Genomic DNA, 20,877 nt, shown 5'->3' on the forward strand with positions numbered 1-20,877 from the left:
CGAAATAGCCCCTGAGTGGGCCCCGTCTAGCGATTGAGAGCTAGTTGGGACAGATGGTATGCCGACGAACATTGTTGGAGTGACAACAGGGAGTTCTGCCGTCGCTGTGTCGGATGACATAGTCCTAGATGTCGACGGTTGTTTAGACATTTCTAGTCTATCCAAAAGATTGCCTGGCGATTCTACAGGAGTTTCCGATTGCGGTAGACTAATTTCTGAGGAAGAAGGATATAGAGTGATCCCGACTCCAAATCGCGATGGAGTACTCGATGGAGGATCCTCCACAATCTCTTCTATAGCAATCAGACCAGGTGGAAGAGGTAGACCGTCAGGTCCGTAAAATATTTCTGGTGCCGAAGAAGGTATAGAATCTGCAGCGACAGATGTTTGGGGAATAACACCTTCCGAATCAGCTGTAGATGGAGCTGGCTCAGTAACACAGGTGTTTACCTTCACACTAGGATCAGTTCTACTGTCCTTTGGTGGCTGCTGAACTTCTTCTGTAAAGGCAGGGATACCAGAAATGTTTGGAGTAACCGGAGTCTCCGATGGTGTCAGAACACTTGTTCTAACTTTACCAAGGGATTTGGAACCGGTTAAACGAGTTCGCTTTGTCCGTAACAGTTTCGACTTTGGAGACAAAGACGGTTGACTCGTAAGCCTCCGCGAACGACGGGGTTTCAATTGACTTTCTTCCACGATTGCGGATTACTCGATCAACTAAAAATCAAGGGGAAGTATGTTTCCGAATTAGATGAATTTCAGACGCTTTGACACAACTTGTTTTTTCAATTTTTAAGAGTCGAGAAAAAACAAAAGATGACTCTAGTTGCCTTCGATTTTTAATGAGCCTGAAGTGACAAGTGCTCAGATGGACCTTTTCTGTTACGGTACGGCAGTCAATCTTCCCGAATGCTGTGTTCAGTGCATTGCGATCGATAGGGCGGCAGACACGGCTTCCTATGGATAAAGGATAAAGCCTATTGTGGTCTCCCAAAATCTACTCGATGGTATGTGGGAGCACAAGTCCGTACTGGCACTTATCGTCTCAAAGTGGAGGAATCACCCAACCAACAGTGAAAACAACAGTTACCAGGCTTTACGACGCCGGAATACGTCTCTAGCCTAGACTTCTAGATGTTGTGCGTTAGGTTCCAAATCGTTTTTAGATTCATTAAATTTATTTTATAGTTGATCTTTCTTAAGAAATTTGCCTTTCAGGTTCACCGCGTGATGTAGATGTACAATTCCTAAAACGCAATCTAAGATGATAAACAGTCGTTTAATCTCTTTTTTGCAATGAAAATCCTAGCTACTAAGGAAAGAGAGATGGCGTTCTTTCAACAAAGAGCATAGAGCACACACTATGTGCACTGTCCTAAATCAAACCAACAAACAGTCTAAATGCAAATGCACATGCATGTATTTGTTTTCAGCCTTCTTAATGTGTGAATGATAAAAAGAAAGCTAAGCGCAAATCTGAATTATTTTCCAAAGCGACAATTACTAACAAGTTTCTTTTCAAAACAAAATGAGGACAATGACAACACTTTGCGATTTGGAATTGAAAACTTGCTTTCGACACTAGAAAAACTACTAATTCAGATCAAATACAATAGTAACAGTGTAATCGACTATCAAGAACAATCAGATTCTCTTCTATGACTGAAAACGACACTTGTGACACTTTCAAATCAAGAAACGACAGTACAATTACGCTACTTCTTTGTAAAGAAGAACTGAAAATGACTCAAAAAATACATAAAAACATTTACAGTTCTTTGCACAATGGAGGCGGAATAACAGCAAGGAAAGGGGTTTCAAACAGAGGTGTACTGACTACAGACAGCGAAACTCCTGAATAGATCTGAAAAGAGTGAACACAGAAACCAAAATTTTGGAACAAGGCCTTGTCTGATCAACGCACCTGTAACACAGTGAAACTGAAATGCAACACACCCACTACACTCGGGAAGTGCGCTGCATTTGAAGTTCACAGAATAGACAGTGCGCTGGACCAGGGACGAGACTTTGATTGGATTCCGGGTCACAGTTTGCAGTTCAGTTCAGGGATTTAGGCCAAGCAAGTGGTAATCAGTAAATCAATCACAGGGGTAGATCTAAGGAGGTTACTAGAGACACCACGAGGGCAATTAGAAAGCTTGTAAATCAATCGTTTAATTCATAAATAAAACCCGGAGATTGACTGAAGCAGTGTTGATCTACTTTGCACTTGCATAGCAAATGCAGTTCGAAGGCTAGTTGGCTTGACTTCAGGCTCCGTCTGTAAGTTTATAAAGTAAACAAATGTAGATGAACAAACAATCTACTCGCTCCCCAGCGGAGTCACCATTTTGTTACCGGGAATAGTGTCTATGCAGAACTGCTAATCCCACTAAGGCTGGTAGCTACCTTAGAAACAAACAAACTAAAACTACTTTCGTTTTCCTTTATGAGAGATAGATGAGAGAAGAATAAAGGAGACCAACCTCTGTCTTGCGCTTGGTTCCTTGTTCGATTCCTCTCCCTTCTGATAGATCTTTTGCTACTCGCTTCCTTGTCCACCCAACTTCACAGGGTACCTGTAGAATCAAAGCAGCATAATACTATCCAAGAACATAGATCTATTATCATAAACAATATAGGATCAGATGTACATTGACCACACAAATGCATAAAACATTAATCATACAAGCATGTGGAGGAAAACTTGAATAGCTTTATTGATAATCAAGAAAGAGCCAAGAGAATTACAACCAACTGTTCTGACCCAGCATCATCCTCTCAGCAAGAAGCCCTTCTTCACCTCATGAAAAGCTTAGATCACTCAACATTATGATATTGCACCAAGAAACCACCAGCACTTCCTTACAAGATGCAAAATTCCAGCCTCTGGATCTCTGGGATGAGGGATCCATATATAGATGTCTGGAAGGGAGGTGAGTCAGCTTGAGATTTGATTAGTGTCTTCCCTCTGATAGTTCTTGATTCCACTTGGAGATTGATGATCTCTTACTCATCCCTGGTCGAATTCAGAGAGGCAAGTGTCACAGGAGAAGTTTCTGGAAGATTCCATGCTTCTCCACCTTGCGGATTGACCCTGCCATTTGTTCCTTCTCGCCCATCGCACCCCATAGAAGGGCTTTTTGACATGCAACGCACCTACTGTGTGTATTTAGGTGGGATGCAATGCACTTTGCCTATGGAGCAGGTGAAATGGTCCAGTTTTGACCAGTTCTGAGTAGTTTTTCATGGAGAACTTCTGGGAGATGCTGTAATTAGTTGACCTTGTTCTTCTAGGGGTTGGAACAACATCTTTAGGGACTTAGGAGCCCTTGGTTTATGGACATTTATGCTTGGGGTTGCAGTGCCCAAAAATGTCTATAACACAGACAGAAGTAGTTAATAGGACATGTGATCCAGTTACTCAGAGGATATTGTAGCAAACATCCTAAGCTTTGGGATGAACATTTGTGTTATGTGCAGCATGTTTACAACAGAGCAAAACACTCTTCTACACAGAGATCTCCTTTTGAGACCTGTTTTGGTTTCACACCAAGGTCTCCTTTGGATTTTGTCTTTGGTAAAGATACCACGGTTGATGTGGACAAGGCAACTAGGTTCATTGAACAGATCCAGGAGATCCACCAGGTAGTACAGGAACAGCTGGAAAAGAGCCAAGCCAGATACAAGGCTAGGCATGACAAGCATCAAATGGAGCATAGTTTTCAAGTTGGAGACCAGGTCTGGTTGTATATCAGCAAGGACAGGATGCAAGGTGAAGGTAAAAAGCTAAAGCCTATCAGATATGGACCTTTTAGGATACTTGAGAAGATTGGTGAAAATGCTTTTCGCCTTGATCTACTAGCTTACATGCACATCTACTCAGTCGTAAATGCAGATTGCTTGAGATTGTTTGAACCTTCTCTAATTGAGGATCCTGAAGAGCAGAGTCAATTGCCTTCTATTGATGACCTGCTACCTGAATATCTTAATGAATTGCAGGAAGACACAGTGTTGGACAGGAAGGTGAGGACGACGCGCAGAGGAGATGTTGAGTACCTCAGAATTGGGCTCAAAGGTTCAAAGCCGAGCAGTGCAAAGTGGATTGAGATTGGACAAGTGAGACAACAGTACCCTCACTTAGTCGATGCTTGAAAACCAACTTTTGGTGGTCCAAAAGCTTTTCAGTGGGAAGGCCATGATCCGAATTGGACCCATAAAGAATGATTAATAGAGCCATCGCTGTACCTGGTCGGGACAAACTTCAAAAAATTTAGAACAACGATCAAAAACACCCCTAAACCAGTGGCAGTGGCAGCCAGCGTGGAACGACGAGGACCTCGGTCAAAGTGCGCTGACCGAGGCCCATGGAAACTGCGCGAGAGGCGAAATTAGCCCCTGGGAGGCCCGGATTGGGAAACAGAGGGATTTTTTGATGCGTGATTAGTGCTTAGCGCATCGCTGGGCGAAAACCCTCAAAATGGAGAAGCCCCGAGCACTCGGTCGCGTGGGAGTCGGGAAAACCGTGGGACAAAAGGCTAAGCGCTAAAGGCGGGACTCGCTCCAAAACCGATGGTATTGATCGGGGGCATCCATGGGCGGTAAGCAGTTTTGATGAAAAAGGAGCGATTCCACTCAGCGCCCGATGCGTGGCAAGCGGAGGAGAGAGAAAACCGCTGCCCATTGTGCACTAATGGTCGAGCTAGTCAACTGCACAAGACGAGCGAATGACGTCGGATCTGGGGGCTCCAGATCAAACGGCTGAGATTGCGCCTGATGGAGAAGACGGAATTGACGGAGGGTTAAGCCGCGATTTAGAAGAACTTGAGGTTCGCTTTAACCGCCAAGGTGGCGGAAGACTTATTCCATGACGTAAATGACGAATTGAACCGACGAAGCAGCCTGACGCAGTTCGCAGGAGGACAAGTGGCCATCCCTGAGAGCCTGATGATGGTGCTGAAACAGGGAACTCCAAGCGCAGCTGCAAGCAGGCGATCCGACGGAGGCGGAAGAGGAAGCGAACCGCCATGAGCTCGAATGGCTTTAAAGCCATGTACAGACCAGATAGAGGGCATGAGTCGGGACCCGGAGAGGAACACCAAAGACAAAAGACGGAGAAGAGAAGAACCAGTGAAGCAAAAAGCAGAAAGAAGACAGAAGGGCCGAGCTGACCCAAGGCAGCGTCGATCACTAGAGAGCTTGAGAGATTCAAGCCATCCCTGAGAGGATCTGTCAGACCGGAGAGGTCGAAGAGCTGGTAAGGAAAATAGTCTGTGTACTCTAGTGGGTTGGGGAATCCAAGAACCACTCTACGAAGCCAATCTGTTTCAGGAGACTCATATTGAGCTCTTTCATTGTAATTCTCTGCTTCAAGACACAATAAAAAGAAGGCCACCACTGAAGCTGGACTGGAGATGTAGCCTTGGAGGATAGGGTGAACTCCTTATTAATTTATTGTGTTCTTGTATTTGCTTACTGTATTTCTCTGCTGTTTTCCATTTTTAAGTGTCTATGTATTTGCAATCTGATCGATCCGTTGTTTAAATAACTTAGACACACCAGCACATGAGTCTGTAATACCTCCAATTAATAATTCTTAACTGAGGTCACTCATTGGGTGATTATCAGATCATTTCCTATGGAGAGTTTGGATGTAATCTTCCCCAGAAAATAAATAAAGCTGCATTATTTCTATTTCTCATGTTATTTCTGGGTTTTACTGCAAATTTTACTTATTGTGCTGCTAATTTTTATAGTGTAAACTTGAAATTTTAATTGGGTTTAAAGAAGAAAGTTTATGCCCTAAATTTTTAAGCAAAATCCCGAGAATTTTATAAACAGAATATTACATCTTTAGGATAATTTTTTGGTGTCATTGTAAAAGGACAGTTATGTTAATTACACCTAATTAGAATGGCTAGTACTAATAAGGGCCTAATTGCTCCATAATGGTAGGTGAGGCTGCAAATGAGGCTTCACTGTCTCTATAAATAGGGGTTTTTCCCCCTCTTATACCCATTCTATCCATGAATCAATCAAATCAGGTTGCTCTTTCCTTATCCTTTTGGAGAAGTTCTCCAACAATTTGGATTTGTAAGTGCAATTTATGTTTGGGTGTGCAGGTGCCTTCACTTGTTTTTGTTGTTGGTGTCAACCTAGAATCATACATCCTTGTCACCTGAGTTGGGTGTTTTCTCAATATGAGATTGTTGGAGGGTTTATGAGCCCTTTCTTGGTGATCGAAGAAGCGATAGGGGAGTTGTCTTCTTCTACCCCCTCCATCATTTTTCTAGCTCTGATGTGACTTGATATCCACATTTATTGTTCATTGTGTTTGTATTATTTTTGAGTACTATTGTCTAGCTTTTTGGCTTTATGCTTTTTGTGGGTGAGGTTTAGACGTTGCTTTTGCACTTCCATTGTGTACTTATAGTGGTTGTACTTCTGAGCCCATGGACATACTATTGTGGTCATTAGTTGGACATTAATAAGATTTTCTGTTCTTAACTATGTGCTTATGGTGGATGATTTTTTTCTTATTTGAGCATATTGGTAGATCTATATTCTCTTATTTCTGTATTTTGTCCTTTATCTTTTGCAATTGTTTTAGCTATATACAAATTTGCCCCTGATCCACCTCCATCATGATGTTGAGTGCATCCTATGGGTGCCTGGGCTCATATGCTAGCTTCCTTAGCTTTTGTAGACCGAGACTTTCCTGGCACCCCTGTTGTCCACTTACTGTAACAACCTTAAATCCCAATGTACTCATTTGTTCCCTCCTTTCTCCTGGCATCCCTGTTGTCTGGTTGTTGACACTACAACAGGCTGATTGAATTTGTGTAAACTGTCATAGGTATTTACTAACACAGTGCCAAGAGATGGAAATCCCCTGTAATTTACAAATGGAAGATCATTAACTTCAGTTCAATTTAGCCAAAATATGCTCTGACTCAACGGATTTGTTTATTAATGTTTTTCTTCTGTAAATTTTGACTTCAGCATTTATAGTAAAATGCCATCTTGAATTTTTGTAGAAAGTCTAAATGCCACTTCCCAGTTGCTGATATTTGTCTGCAAAAAGCATAAACATTTACTGTAATCTTTATGTTTATGCTGATATTTGTGGCTCCAATCTTTTATGCGAACTCACTCCTTAAAATAATCCTGTGCATGCGTGAGTCAATAATAGAACTTAAATGTTATGAAGCTCCATTCCATATAGTATAAGAAACTCTTTGATTTAATCAAGTTCTTGAAAATGTGTATGTTTGTATTTCACAACTGTTCTCATTAGAGATGTTCTTTATTGATGAGTGACTCAGGGTTGTTTATTTTCACAGGTTTTTAAATATCAATTTTTTTTCGAAATGGCTTGGTATTATAAAATATCTCCGTAGTCCTAACATAATTTCTTTCTTGTTTGGACTTTTAGTAGGAGAGAGAACACACACACAATGAAATATGCTAAGCAGCTCGAATTGTTTCAAATACTTTTCAAAAATGGTAAGCTAGAAACAGGTCGATTGTTGGGAATGGATGTAGGTGATCGATATGTTGGCCTTGCTGTTTCAAATCCCTTGAATGAAATCGCTTCACCTCATAGGTATGGATTTACTTACTACTGTTAACTGTTTTGGGAAATGTATGATGCCCTTATATTTGCTACTGGTACTACTCTTCATTTCAAGTTTCGTTTGAAATTTTGGTATTTTTCCTGTTAACTGAGGGTGACAATTAGAGAAATTTTCGCATGTAACTATAGTATGGAATTGGTCATATTTTCTACCAAATAGTGGATCCAACATCAATCCACAGTGTGACAAGTTCAGTTTTACACAACCTCGCATTTTTATAAATGGTTTTTAGGTGGTGTTATTACAAAGTGTAGTATCTTAGTGCAAAGCTCTCGCAATGTGCTTAGAATAATGGAACATTACAAATGTTGCCACTGTCACCTAAGCAACAACTTCCTTCGTTTTAGTGAAGGACAAGTCCAGCACAGGGGAGGCTTTCCTAGTAGGACTTAGGGTTCCTAAGGCAAGATACAATCAAGTATAAGGTCTTTCATGTAGCTACCCAATTTACGACAAATAAAATATATCAAGTTATGGATAAGGTGGTCACTTAAAGTTAATTTCAGATATCATTTAATTTGCCCTAAAGCTGTTCTAAGGGGTTTATCAAGTGATGATCTTATGCAAAACAATCCCCAGAATGCAAATTTGAAAATTACCAGTGGCTGTTATAAAACTTGCATAAAAGATTGAAATTTACTACATAATGCAATTCAACCCTTTAAACAGTTCATCGAGAAGTAAAAATTAGTGCTGAAACAAGGGATAGATCTAGGGTCTATATAACTTGTAAATTCTGAAAATTAAAGCACTTTTAACAAGTTATAACCAATTAAAACAAGATGTTTAGCTCTAAATGTGCAACAATACAAATCAACAAGTCTATTTTGCAATGAAAATGATATTATGTCAAAAAATGTAAGAAAACCTTAGATGCCTAGGGTTTTTGGAGAGCTGAAAATTAAATGTAAGTTAAACTGATGCATACACACTTTAAATTAGATTTTCTCAATGTTCGGAGACAAAATATATTTGATGTATAAAATGTTGAGTGAATAAGATGATGATGCATTACAATGATGAGCCCATATAAATAACCTAGCTGGTGCCTTTTCATAAACTTGAAATTTTATTATTTTAATATTATTATTATTTAATAGTATCTTTTATTTATTATCTTTTTAGACTTTAAACACGTCCGTATAAATAACCTAGTTGGTGCCTTTCCGCTAAGATCATGTTATTTCATAAACCTGACCTTGCATTATTTTAATAATCATATTGTTATTTTATTTGTTATTGTTAATTTTAGGTATGTTCTATGCTTAGAGCAAGTTATTTCAATTTTCACAGTTAGCTCAATATCTTTTCCAGATTAGCAATCACATCAGCATTAAAGTAAACTGCAGATAGAACATAAACATGAATCGCAGAAGACAAGCCAAGACAAGAGGACACAAGATGTGGCGCTAGCCAGAGACAAATCCCAAAGTGGGGAAACCCTTGATCAATTCTTCTTTTATGTTCTTCAATAGTTCAGCAGAGAAAGAGAGAGATAGTACATTTACAACAGAAGTCAACACTTTGAGTTTCTATATCTACATGAGATCAGTTGAAAACATGTTGCTTCAACTGATTCTCCAAGGTGACTCCTTCACCTATCACAGTGCTGCATCTCATCCACTTGCTGCACTTCACCGTGCTGCACCATGCTGTACTTATCGCTGATCCATCATCACTTTGCTGCACCCATCATGCTGCAAACATCACCATGCTGCATCCTTGTTAGCTAACTAATCCTCAACATAATAATATTAACCCATGACATTAGCTCTGTTCATCTGATAGGCAATCCTGAGAATAGCCTTGTTGTTGGCTGTGGCCTGTGGCCTAGCCTAGCAACAAGATAGGCCTCCAATACTTTATCAACTAGCATCCAAGCATCATAAGAACTTGACTGTGCTGTCAGCCCTTTCAAACACACAGTTGTTTACATAAGCTGATCTAGAGCAGATGCATTCCTTCACTATGTAACAATGACTTATCACTATGCTGTCACCTACAGCAATCCGAGTTTATATGTTATCCTTTCAGACCTCCTCATACTGTGAATAAGTGCCATCTTATGCTGTGGATGAGTAATCTCTTTCCTTGCTGTGTAAAAGGTTTCTTTGTTGCTAAATGAGGGCTGCACTAACAGTGGCAGGGCATCATTCTTAACTGTGTCAAAGGCCTTTCCTTGACAGCGTTAAGAAGGAACTTCTTCAGGCAGCGAATTGGTCCTCCTTGACTGTGATTTAGTCTCCTACAGGATTGCGGATTAGGGCACTTCAACAGCGTATAGATCAGGTCTCCTTTACCAACATTTAGACCTCTTTTATGCAGCACATAGGAGCCTCCTTCAGCTGTGGGATAGAGCTGCATCTGGACCTTCTTTTTGCTGAGGAGTAAGACCAGTAGTTAGGGCACAAGGGTCTGCGTATTAGGGTCTTTCTTTCAGCTGTGAAGAGACCTCATTTACTGTGGCTAGATCTCCCTCTTAGGACAGCGTATAGGGGCTTCTTTAAGCTGCATATAAGTCTCCTCTTTTCTGCATGTAGATCTCCTCATAAGCCTGCGGCTAGGGCATATTATGACAGCAGATTTAGGGCCTCATATATCTGCGTCATAGGGTCTCTTCTAGACCAACGTTTATCCTCTCCTTGCTGCAATTCCAAGACTGCATTAAAGTCTTTATAACAGCGTTAAGGATTCTCCATCATGACGGTGATTAGGGCTTATTTCATTGACTGTAAATTAGTGCAGCGTAGGATCTTCAAGAAGACCCTTTTTCTTTCATATCTAGGGCACTTCATGGCAGCGTTAGTGCATCATTAGGTTCTTCCCTTTACTGCAGAGTAGGGTATCATTAGGTTCTTCCCTTTACTGCGGCTAGGGCATCATCTTTACTGCGGCTAGGGCATCATCTTTACTTAGGCCAGCGTATACTCTTAGTGTCTCTCCTCCACCAAAACCCAAAGACGTGGAGAGGAGGAGATCACATGAAGAGTGTGTGTCTAAATGACTTGAAGACCTTTTCTTTTTATAGTAAAACGTTGAGGTTGAATAGACATGACTGTTGGGCTTCTGAGCCTACATAAGTTGCTGGCCGACTTTGATAATTTTTCCATAATCAAAATAAATTCATATCTCCATAAATACTTATCGGAATCGGATGATCTTTAGATCAATCCTACACCTCTCGATGAGAGGAATCTAGGAAAAATATCAGTAGTCACAAATAAGGTGATCCACATGGAGTTTGGCCCTAGTTGCCAATTTTAACACTCCCTCTCAACTAGGGAGAACTCCATCCGTTGATCCATATGTCCGACTGTACTATCTCTGCCATCAGTGCCCTGCGCTGCTCTGCTCTGTTTCACTGAACCATGAAGAAGAAGAATTGATCGAGCATGTCTCATACCATTCTCTACTGACTCGAAGCCCACATCACTCTTACTGACCAGAAGTTAGTTTCATTGATCCCGGATCAATGGAGGTCATCCTAGCATAGGGAGTACGATAGATACAACGATGCGTCCATCGATAGAACTACTATGGTCCCTATCCTCATTTCCTTGCTCATTGATCAGATGAGAGGTACTTCCCATGAGTCCTAGACTGCATGGGTAGGATGCCTCGATAGGAGAACGAATCATCCTGTCTACAGGAGAACGAATCATCCTGTCAGTGGATGCCACGAAGAACGAATCATCCTGGCCCACAGGAGAACGAATTATCCTGTTCCACAGTTGCCACGGAGAACGAATCGTCCTGGCCCACAGGAGAACGAATCATCTTGTTCCATAGTCACCACGGAGAACGAATCATCTTGGCCCACAGGAGAACGAATCATCCTGGCCCACAGGAGAATGAATCGTCCTATTCCACAGTCGCCATGGAGAACGAATCATCATGGCCCACAGGAGAACGAATCATCCTGTTCCACAGTCGCCACAGGGAACGAATCATCCTGGCCCACAAGAGAACGAATCATCCTGTTCATAGCGCACCACCAGGGGAGGGTGAGTCGCCCTGTGGTCGTATGTTGCTCTAGTAAGTACCCCAAGCCCCCAGAGCTCCCAGAGCTCAATGCATGCAACATGCAGGACCCTTATAAGAAGGTCTCTCAACGACTCTAAGTCGTTCGGGAAAGTCGCAGATTTGACCTTTCCCCGGGGCTTTGACAAAAATTGTCTGTGACCTATACATTAGTCTCAATGCAATGGAGCCTCCTTGCTCATCGACTTACCATATCCCAGATAAGGGAGTATTTGATGTCTATCTGTTGGAGCAATCATCAAATACATGATTCCTCAATAATCGAATCCCACCTCTGGTTGTCACAGAGAATCACAGTGGTATTCATCATGTGTGCAAACAGCTCACTTAAGAGCTTCTGCAACCATGCAGCTTCACACGAGATCATACTCGTAGCTATGTATTCGGTCTCGGCGGTGCTTATAGCAACCGATTTTTGTTTCCTGCTCATCCATGATATTGAAGCAGAATCCAAAGAGAACCAGCATTAAGAAGTGCTCTAGTGATCCTCCACACTGCTTGCCCACTCAGCATTCGAATAATCACGCAGTTTCATATTTCCGGCAGTGTATCTCAATCCATGAGAGATTGTGCACTGAAGATATCTCAGAAGATTCTTGGCACCAATCCAGTGAGGCTCAACTAAATATTAGCTCACCATGCTAACTGCAAAACATATGTCCGGACGAAAGTTCACCAAGAACATCAATGCGAATGAGTTTATGAAACTCAGAAGCATTTCCCAAATCTGGTCCAGCATCATCACCATATAACTTCTGAAAGTTAAGATCCTCGAGGTAGTCACGGTCTTGCAGTTTACCATTCCACATCCGAAATCCAACCCCCTCTTACTTCTGCAAGTGAGAGGGTCTACCCCTGTTTGAAATAGGTCGTCCTTAGAAGGTGCTGGTATGAGAGGTCTATGATTCACAACCTTCAAACAATGGTTTGGATCGGCTTCACTCTTAGTGAATCTCAGCTTCATCTGACAGCGATCAATCCTCTCATACTCTCATACTACGCCCAGGGAATTTTGCTTCAAGCCATAGAGGGCTTTCTTCCACTTGCATACGTGAGATTTCGGAGCATGAATCTCAAACCCCTCGGGTTGTTCCAAACCTGTGGACCTGCTACATGAGGGGAATGGTCCCCTTGTAAGATTTTCCTACGGTACATCTCAGACATGTACTTTCATGCTCTTTTTGAATTTAGGCATCCCTGTCATCATCTGACTCACAGACCTCCGGTGCTATGTGTCAATGGACATGGTCCCCATTGGACTTCCTGCAACTTGATACAACCTTGAACTCAAAAACATCTTTGAAAATTCTATTTTCAAACATGTACCTTTCCATCGATGAGTGCCACCTCGTAACCTTTGACTTCCATTGCTGAGATGGACACCAGGTTCTTCTTGCGATCAGGTACATAAAAGAGATTCTGTAAATGAATTGAGTTACCCTCATTCAATTGAGAGTTAACATTCCCTACACCCTTTCCTGGATAGGTGGCATCGGCTCCAAGTATAATCCCACGATTGTTTCCATCTCTACCAAATTAGAGAGTGCACCCATCTATCCAATGAAGTGCCTTGAAGCACTACAATCTATAAGCCAGATTCCCAAAGAATTTGAAGGAGAGGGCTAATACAAGATAACGCTTCTTTATCTTATCAGAAACAACATTTGATTCTTCATACCTGGGGTTCCTTGCTTTCTATGAAGAGTCGGCCATTTCCTTGATGACCTGCATTACCTGTCATTCTTTTGATCATTGAAGATGTCCCTGGAATGATTGTTATCTTCATCAAGTGATGTGCCCCTGCCATTCGGACACTCCTTCGCATAATGGCGGAACTAGTTATATGCCTTTCCTTCCACCCTGAGATTCGGTCTTCCAATGAAGTGATCTTTAGGTAGGCCATATTCCGCTGCGCCATTCTGATAATATTCTCTGCTTCGACTTCACCCTTGGTGAATTTGAAGAGGGATGAGGAATCCACTGATCCTTTTGTCCTTTCCCAACTGTCTTCGGTGATTGCTCTTTCACTCTTGCTTGGGCACTGTCTTTACCTCAGCTCCGATACCATGTTAATATTAGGTATGTTCTATGCTTAGAGCAATTTATTTCAATTTTCACAGTTAGCTCAATATCTTTTCCAGATTAGCAATCACATCCGCATTAAAGTAAACTGCAGATAGAACATAAACATAAATTGTAGAAGACAAGCCAAGACAAGAGGACACAAGATGTGGCGCTAGCCAGGGACAAACCCCAGAGTGGGGAAACCCTTGATCAATTCTTCTTTTATGTTCTTCAATAGTTCAGTAGAGAAAGAGAGAGATAGTATATTTACAACAGAAGTCAACACTTTGAGTTTCTATATCTACATGAGATCAGTTGAAGACATGTTGCTTCAACTGATTCTCCAAGGTGACTCCTTCACCTATCACAGTGCTGCATCTCATCCACTTGCTGCACCTCACTGTGCTGCACCATGCCGTACTTATTGCTGATCCATCATCACTTTGCTGCACCCATCATGCTGCAAACATCACCATGCTGCATACTTGTTAGCTGACTAATCCTCAACATAATAATATTAACCCATGACAGTAGCTCTGTTCATCTGATAGGCAATCCTGAGAATAGCCTTGTTGTTGGCTATGGCCTGTGGCCTAGCCTAGCAACAAGATAGGCCTCCAATACTTTATCAACTAACATCCAAGCATCATAAGAACTTGACTGTGCTGTCAGCCCTTTCAAACGCCCAGTTGTTTACATAAGCTAATCTAGAGCAGATGCATTCCTTCACTATGTAACAATGACTTATCACTATGCTGTCACCTACAGCAATCCGAGTTTATATGTTATCCTTTCAGACCTCCTCATACTGTGAATAAGTGCCATCTTATGCTGTGGATGAGTAGTCTCTTTCCTTGCTGTGTATAAGGTTTCTTTGTTGCTAAATGAGGGCTGCACTAACAGTGGCAGGGCATCATTCTTAACTGTGTCAAAGGCCTTTCCTTGACGGTGTTAATGTAACAACCCAGCGAAATTAATCCATTTTATAAAGTTTAAACTTTATAATAAAACAAATGTGATGAAATTTAAACAATAAATATGTTAAGTTTATATATACAATTTAAATTTATAAACAGATATATGTTAAAATTTTATAAAATGTATAAGTAAACTTTATAATATATATATATTAAATTACAAAATGTATAATTGAAATTTTATATAAATGTTGTAAAGTATAAATGGAACTTTATAAATAGAAATGTTATAAAGTATATATATATATGGAACTTTATATAATGTAAATGTTGTAAAGTATAAATGGAACTTTATAAATAGAAATGTTATAAAGTATATATATATATATGGAACTTTATATAATGTAAATGTTGTAAAGTATAAATGGAACTTTACAGATTATATGTAAAGTTATATGCTATAATATAAATAAATGGATTCATGAAAATACTATGCGTTAACCTACCTAAAACTCATTACTGAAACCATTAACGAGGGCGCGTCCAACCAGCTGAGAAGTTATGGCAGAGCGGCTTTGCCAGGACAGGATCTGAGAGAGTTAAATTGCATGCGGAGGCGTGTCAGGAGGTAGAAGAGCGGTGGCTGGAAGCAGGAGGGTGGCCACCGCCAAGCCTGCCTTTATAAATCGCTATTCTGAACCGATGAAGGGGGGAAAAAAACCAGAGAGGGGCAGCAGAGGACGAGAAGCATAAATTCACCAGGAGGAAACCGGGAGAAGGGAATTATCCATTGAAGAGCTTTAAGTGGTCTGAGGTTCTGGGCACGGAGGGACAGAGAGCCTCCGTGGAGAGCTTTCTGGATTGAGCAGCTAGGTTTGCTTAGTCTGGTTGGGTGGTATTGGCCTCTCGAAAATTGGGTCAAAACAGCCACGGCATCACCAGCAGCAGAATCGCCAGTCCAGTAGCAGAATCAGCTATCAGCTAGCAGTTCAAGTATGTGCAAATTACATTTTTATGCATTCTTGTTTTCCAGTTTATGAGTATTTACATGTTTGCTGTATTTCGAATTATGGGCATTACACATGGTATCAGAGCCCGTGTTCAAACCTTCGGGACCTCCCACGCCTACGCTCTTGTACGCTGTGATTTAATTTTGCCAGGATTTAACTCGTTCTGGAATAGGTAGATACGACAGTCTTAGGGTTTGTATCGAACTGAAATGTGGAGTGAATCTTTTCGGATTTCCTCATATTTTCCGTACCCAAATTCACTGTCATCGTCGCTGCTCGTCTTACGTTTGAGGCCAAGCAATTCAGTATATTGATGAGTGTGGAGATTTTGGGATGTAAAATCGATCCTCCGGCTTCAAACTTGTCCCCGCTAGCTCAACCATCGCATTTCGTTTTTAGTAACCAGATGTTAGATCACCGTCACATGTTAGAACACGTCCGAGTAGCTGTCACATTTCGTTTTTTTTGTAACCAGATGCAGTGCCAGAAACCAAACCTTCAAGGCAAAATTGGTGTTTCACTGTTTAGTCTGTTGTTTCTATACAGAGAATTGCGGGAACGATTCTTACGGTTCCAATACGGCATCTGTTCCGAAAGGTTCGCTTTTTGGGATTCATTTTTATCAAAGTTTTCGTTATTGAATTCATCGATTCCTCCATTTATTTGCGTTCTCGATAAATCCATATTCAAGTTATTGTGATTTATCGTCGTCATCTGCATCATAAAAATTTTTGATCTACTTCCTTGGCATTTATTAGACTCGGATCTTGTGTTTGATTCACTGCCTTCACGGATTTCCACACACCTCATAACATTCGTGGCTAGCCTATATACAGCCAGAGAAATATCCCCATTTTCTCTTCTTAATCTGCTAAGTAATATTGACGATAATTGCTCCGAAATGACTTCGCTTTCACTGAGCACGTAAGCAATCAGAAGTAAAAGTTCGCATTTACGGATTAGAATGTTCTAAAAACTGTGTGATCAACCTGTGACAAGAAGCACATGAAAAATAACAAAAGGTATTTGGTATCATGCGTCTGAAGTTATTGCCAATAAGTACAGCAATTGATATCTAGTAAAGTGATCATAAAACTGCGTTCCTCAAAAGCCATAATTTTCCGATGTTATTTAATCTGCTGCTTTTTCCTCGCAACCAGCTACAGTATGCAAAGCAAAGGCAGACCTGGGTAATTCTAGTTCAGATATGCAATTTTGCCACACTCTGTCACTATATATGCATAGTTTGTTAGAGTACAAGCATTTTCCGTTGACATTAGACTAATATAGCATTGAGATGTGGGATTTTGGAGAAGATGCATATACATCTTGGGTGACTGGTAGATTCTAGTACCAATAGAGATATAATTTTAAGGAAAATCGTCCCTTCTCACCCTACAGAGAGATTCCCATCAAATATCTTACATGTTCCTTACCTTTAACCATAGTTGATTCCAGGTTAACGACCAAGACAACCGGATTCAATGGCCTTTGGCAGAATGCCTCTTATTTTAATTTCAGTAATGTAGTTGAATTGTTTGCATTGATGTTAAAGACGTTTTCGGGATGATCTTCTCTGAGAGGAGATGCGGTCATTGTTGAATTAAAACTGTGGCATGTAGCTACATGACTCTTTTAAAGAACCAGTGGACACCACAGTCGATTACCTGGGTGACCCATTGGACAGGAATTGACCTATAAACAATCCTCACATCAATGGTTCTATAAAATTACGGAGTCAGCATAATCTACTAGCCCTTCATAGCACCTGTGATTTTATTTTACCTCGTAGTATCATGGGGGACACAATTGCCTGTCAAAACATCAATCCTATAAAGTAAAAATGATTTGTTAGTTAAAACTGTCAATTCTAAAACTAAACAAAACATGTGATATACAGGAATTATATATGATTCTGTATAAAATTATGAGCAAGCCATTGATGTTGGAAGTATACTTGTCGAAAGCAAAGAAATGTCCGCAAAACCTTTACAGAATCAGACATCTTAATTCCTTTAGCATAGGTACCGTTATTCATTTTCTGGAAATATTCTCCCTTAAGGCGGAAAATCTCTGCCTGGTGCTGACTGGGACAATTTTCCAGATTGGTACTATTAGTTAAATTGATCCCAGTTCTTAATTTCCCTCTCATTTCTAAATCAGTTTTGCTTGTCCTCTTATTTTCACAAATCTTTTCGTGCTTGAACTCCCGTGTGAAATAGCCAGCATTTTGTTCAGCGCAGTGACACATCATAAAGACCCTGCTTACGGGCCAAACGAGCAAGCTTGTTAATGCTCCTTGCCTTGTCACCATATCCAAGTTGAGGAATCTGGGTGTTTTGAATTTGAAAAATCTTTAAATGAATTCATTACAGTATTATTCATGTGATTCCTCCACTGAAGCAAATCACATCCCAGACAGAGAAATAGTCCCAATTGTTAGGAGTCTATAACCATACTTCTGCATTATTCATACTAGGATAGAATACCCTGCATTAGGACAAGGAGGTCGCGAGACCACCCTCCTTGACCTCGGTACCAGTAAGATCCGCCTAGCGGGTAAAAATAGCAAAACTATACCCGTTTATAAATGTGAAGTTGCAAAGAAAATTGTGTGTTAAAATTCGGTTATCCGCCTCATTTTTTATATATATGTATATAAATTTTATTTTCGTGTTCAGGGACCATTACTATGGTAAGGACGTATGAGCGACGACGACGTGACCAGGCGGCATCATCACCATTAATGCCGCCACCGTCGCCATCATCATCCCCATCACCTTCGTCACCACCAAGGCAACCGTCAACATCAAACGCTCCAACGCCAGAGTTGACTGTGATAATGAACTCTTTGGAAGCCTTATTGGAGACATTAAAGGAATCAACTAAGGCTAAAAACAAAGAGGAATTTTAGCATGTAGCCACCAGTTCAGCGGAACCAAATAATTTGGAGCCCAGAAGATCGAGAGAAGACATCTCTAGAGAGCTTCAGAAAATTAGACTCCCAGAATTTTCGGGAGGTCGAGCTGGTGAACGCGCTGAGGCATGGTTGGAAGGGATGAACCGGTGCTTCAGGTTAAGAGAATATTCACCTTCAGCAAAAACAAAAATTGCCGTGTTTCAACTAAAGGAAAGTGCCTTGATTTGGTGGGGAAATCTGGAAAAGCAGCTGCACCTTACATCGGATAATGTTCCTTGGGAACTATTTGAGGAAAAGTTCCGCGCAAAGTATTTACCTCCATACTTTCAACAACAGCAAGCCAGAGCCTTTCATACACTAATTCAGGGAAGTAAAACGGTGGAAGAGTACGAAATAAGGTTTATGGAGCTGGTAAAATACATTCCCTACTTAGACTCTGATGAACGTCAAGCTGAACGCTTCATATTTGGGTTAAACCCTCGCATTAGAGCCTTGGTAAGTATGTGGAAACCATCATCTGTAGCCGAGGCTGTCGAATGTAGCCGTTATGCAGAAGAGCACCTTGGAATCAAAAAGGATATGGGGCTAGCAGGGCCTTTACAATCAGGGTTTCCAGGGAAGGCTCCCCGGAACGTTTACAGAGGAGGTAGCTCGAGGCCACGTTACGGTAACAAGTTTACCCCAAGTGTGGGGACAAGAGTTCCCATGGCAGTAAACACTATAGCCGCGGAATCGTCCAACACCAGATCTTGGGCATCGCGAGGGACTACCGGTAGAGGAAGGAGTGCGAGAGGAATCAACATGGGAGGACGCGGTTCGTTCTCTAGAAATTCACACCTTGACTCAAGAGGATCAGCGCAACTCAATTGTTGGGTATGCGGGGGACCGCATTTCCAGCGTAACTGCCCAGAAGCTTCTTCGAATATATTGCAAAGGACTGGGAAGGAGCCGATATCAGCCAATCGAAGTAATCATAGAATTCATGCAGTAGTCAACCACGACCAAGCAGCCCATCAATCCACTGTCGTGGAATCTTCAGGTATTATCAATGGCGTAAAACTCAAAATCTTAGCTGATACTGGTGCCACAGATAGTTTCATTTCATCATATGCATTAAACAAATGTGGGTTGGCAGCTCGTAGACAAAATGATTTCCACCAAGTGGAAATGGCCTCAGGAGAACTCCAAACCATGGGCTTGAGTGTGGATCAATGCAAAATTGACCTAGGGGTCTGTTCGACTAAACTAAAAGTCTATGTCACAGCCTTAGGGACGTATGATCTTATCATCGGTATGGATTGGCTGGAAGCTCACCAAGCTTGGGTGGACTGTTATGGAAAAAGGATTTTAGGCATAAATGATGAAGGAGAAGTAATCCAAATTCAAGGAATCAAGAGGGAAGTTTCCTTACGCTACATTTCGGCAATGCAGGTGAAACGTTGTTTAAGAAAGGGTTGTCAGGCTTATGCAATTCACGAAGTAAGCCGGGAAAAGGGGCCATCCTTAGAACAATATCCGGTGTTAGCCGAGTTCCCGGATGTATTCCCAAAGGAACTACCTGGATTACCCCCGGTAAGAGAATTGGATCTCACTATTGAATTAAAACCAGGTACCCAACCGATCTCAAAAACACCTTATAGAATGACAGCTCCAGAACTTCAGGAATTGCAAATCCAGTTGAAGGAACTACTCGATATAGGGCTTATCCGGCCCAGTACCTCACCTTGGGGCGCTCCTGTAATTTTTGTGAAGAAGAAAGATGGATCCTTAAGATTATGCATAGACTATCGAGACTTGAATCGAGCTACAGTAAAGAATCAATACCCTATGCCGCGAATCGATGATCTTTTCGATCAAATGAAAGGAGCTGCTGTCTTTTCAAAAATTGACCTTCGATCAGGGTATCATCAGCTAAGGATTTCTGAAAATGATATCGCTAAGACTGCATTCCGGACACGTTTTGGGCACTATGAATTTACTGTGGTACCATTTGGGTTAACAAATGCGCCGGTCGTATTCATGAATCTTATGAACAGTGTTTTCCGTCAGTATCTTGATAAATTTGTACAAGTCTTTTTAGATGATATTCTCATCTATTCCAAGAATGAAGAAGAGCATGAAGAGCATTTGCGGCTAGTATTGTCCTGCCTTAGAGAACGTCAGTTATATGGAAAACTGTCCAAGTGTTCTTTTTTTCAGGAAAAGATTCATTATTTGGGTCACATCATATCAGGTGAAGGGATTTCAGTAGATCCTGAAAAGGTAAAGGCGATCATGGAATGGCC

General features: G+C 41.2%; 1 protein-coding gene across 2 annotated transcripts in view; it reads left to right on the forward strand.

The window, feature by feature from the left end:
* The window catches only part of LOC149228891 (Polynucleotidyl transferase, ribonuclease H-like superfamily protein), a 299,561-nt gene that overhangs the window by 33,145 nt on the left and 245,539 nt on the right, over positions 1-20,877 (forward strand). The window contains exon 2 of one of the 2 annotated variants that reach the window (XM_089378414.1): positions 7,442-7,609. In XM_089378414.1, the coding sequence (XP_089234540.1) occupies positions 7,442-7,609 (168 nt within the window). Of the gene's footprint in view, positions 1-7,438; positions 7,610-20,877 lie in introns of both variants that reach the window. The other variant, XM_089378415.1, reaches the window with a different exon arrangement.

This window comes from Pinus tabuliformis, chromosome J (genome assembly GCF_031772625.1).
Source record: "Pinus tabuliformis cultivar Carrire ecotype Pingquan chromosome J, CPIR1, whole genome shotgun sequence".
In the NCBI taxonomy this organism is placed as follows: Eukaryota; Viridiplantae; Streptophyta; class Pinopsida; order Pinales; family Pinaceae; genus Pinus; species Pinus tabuliformis.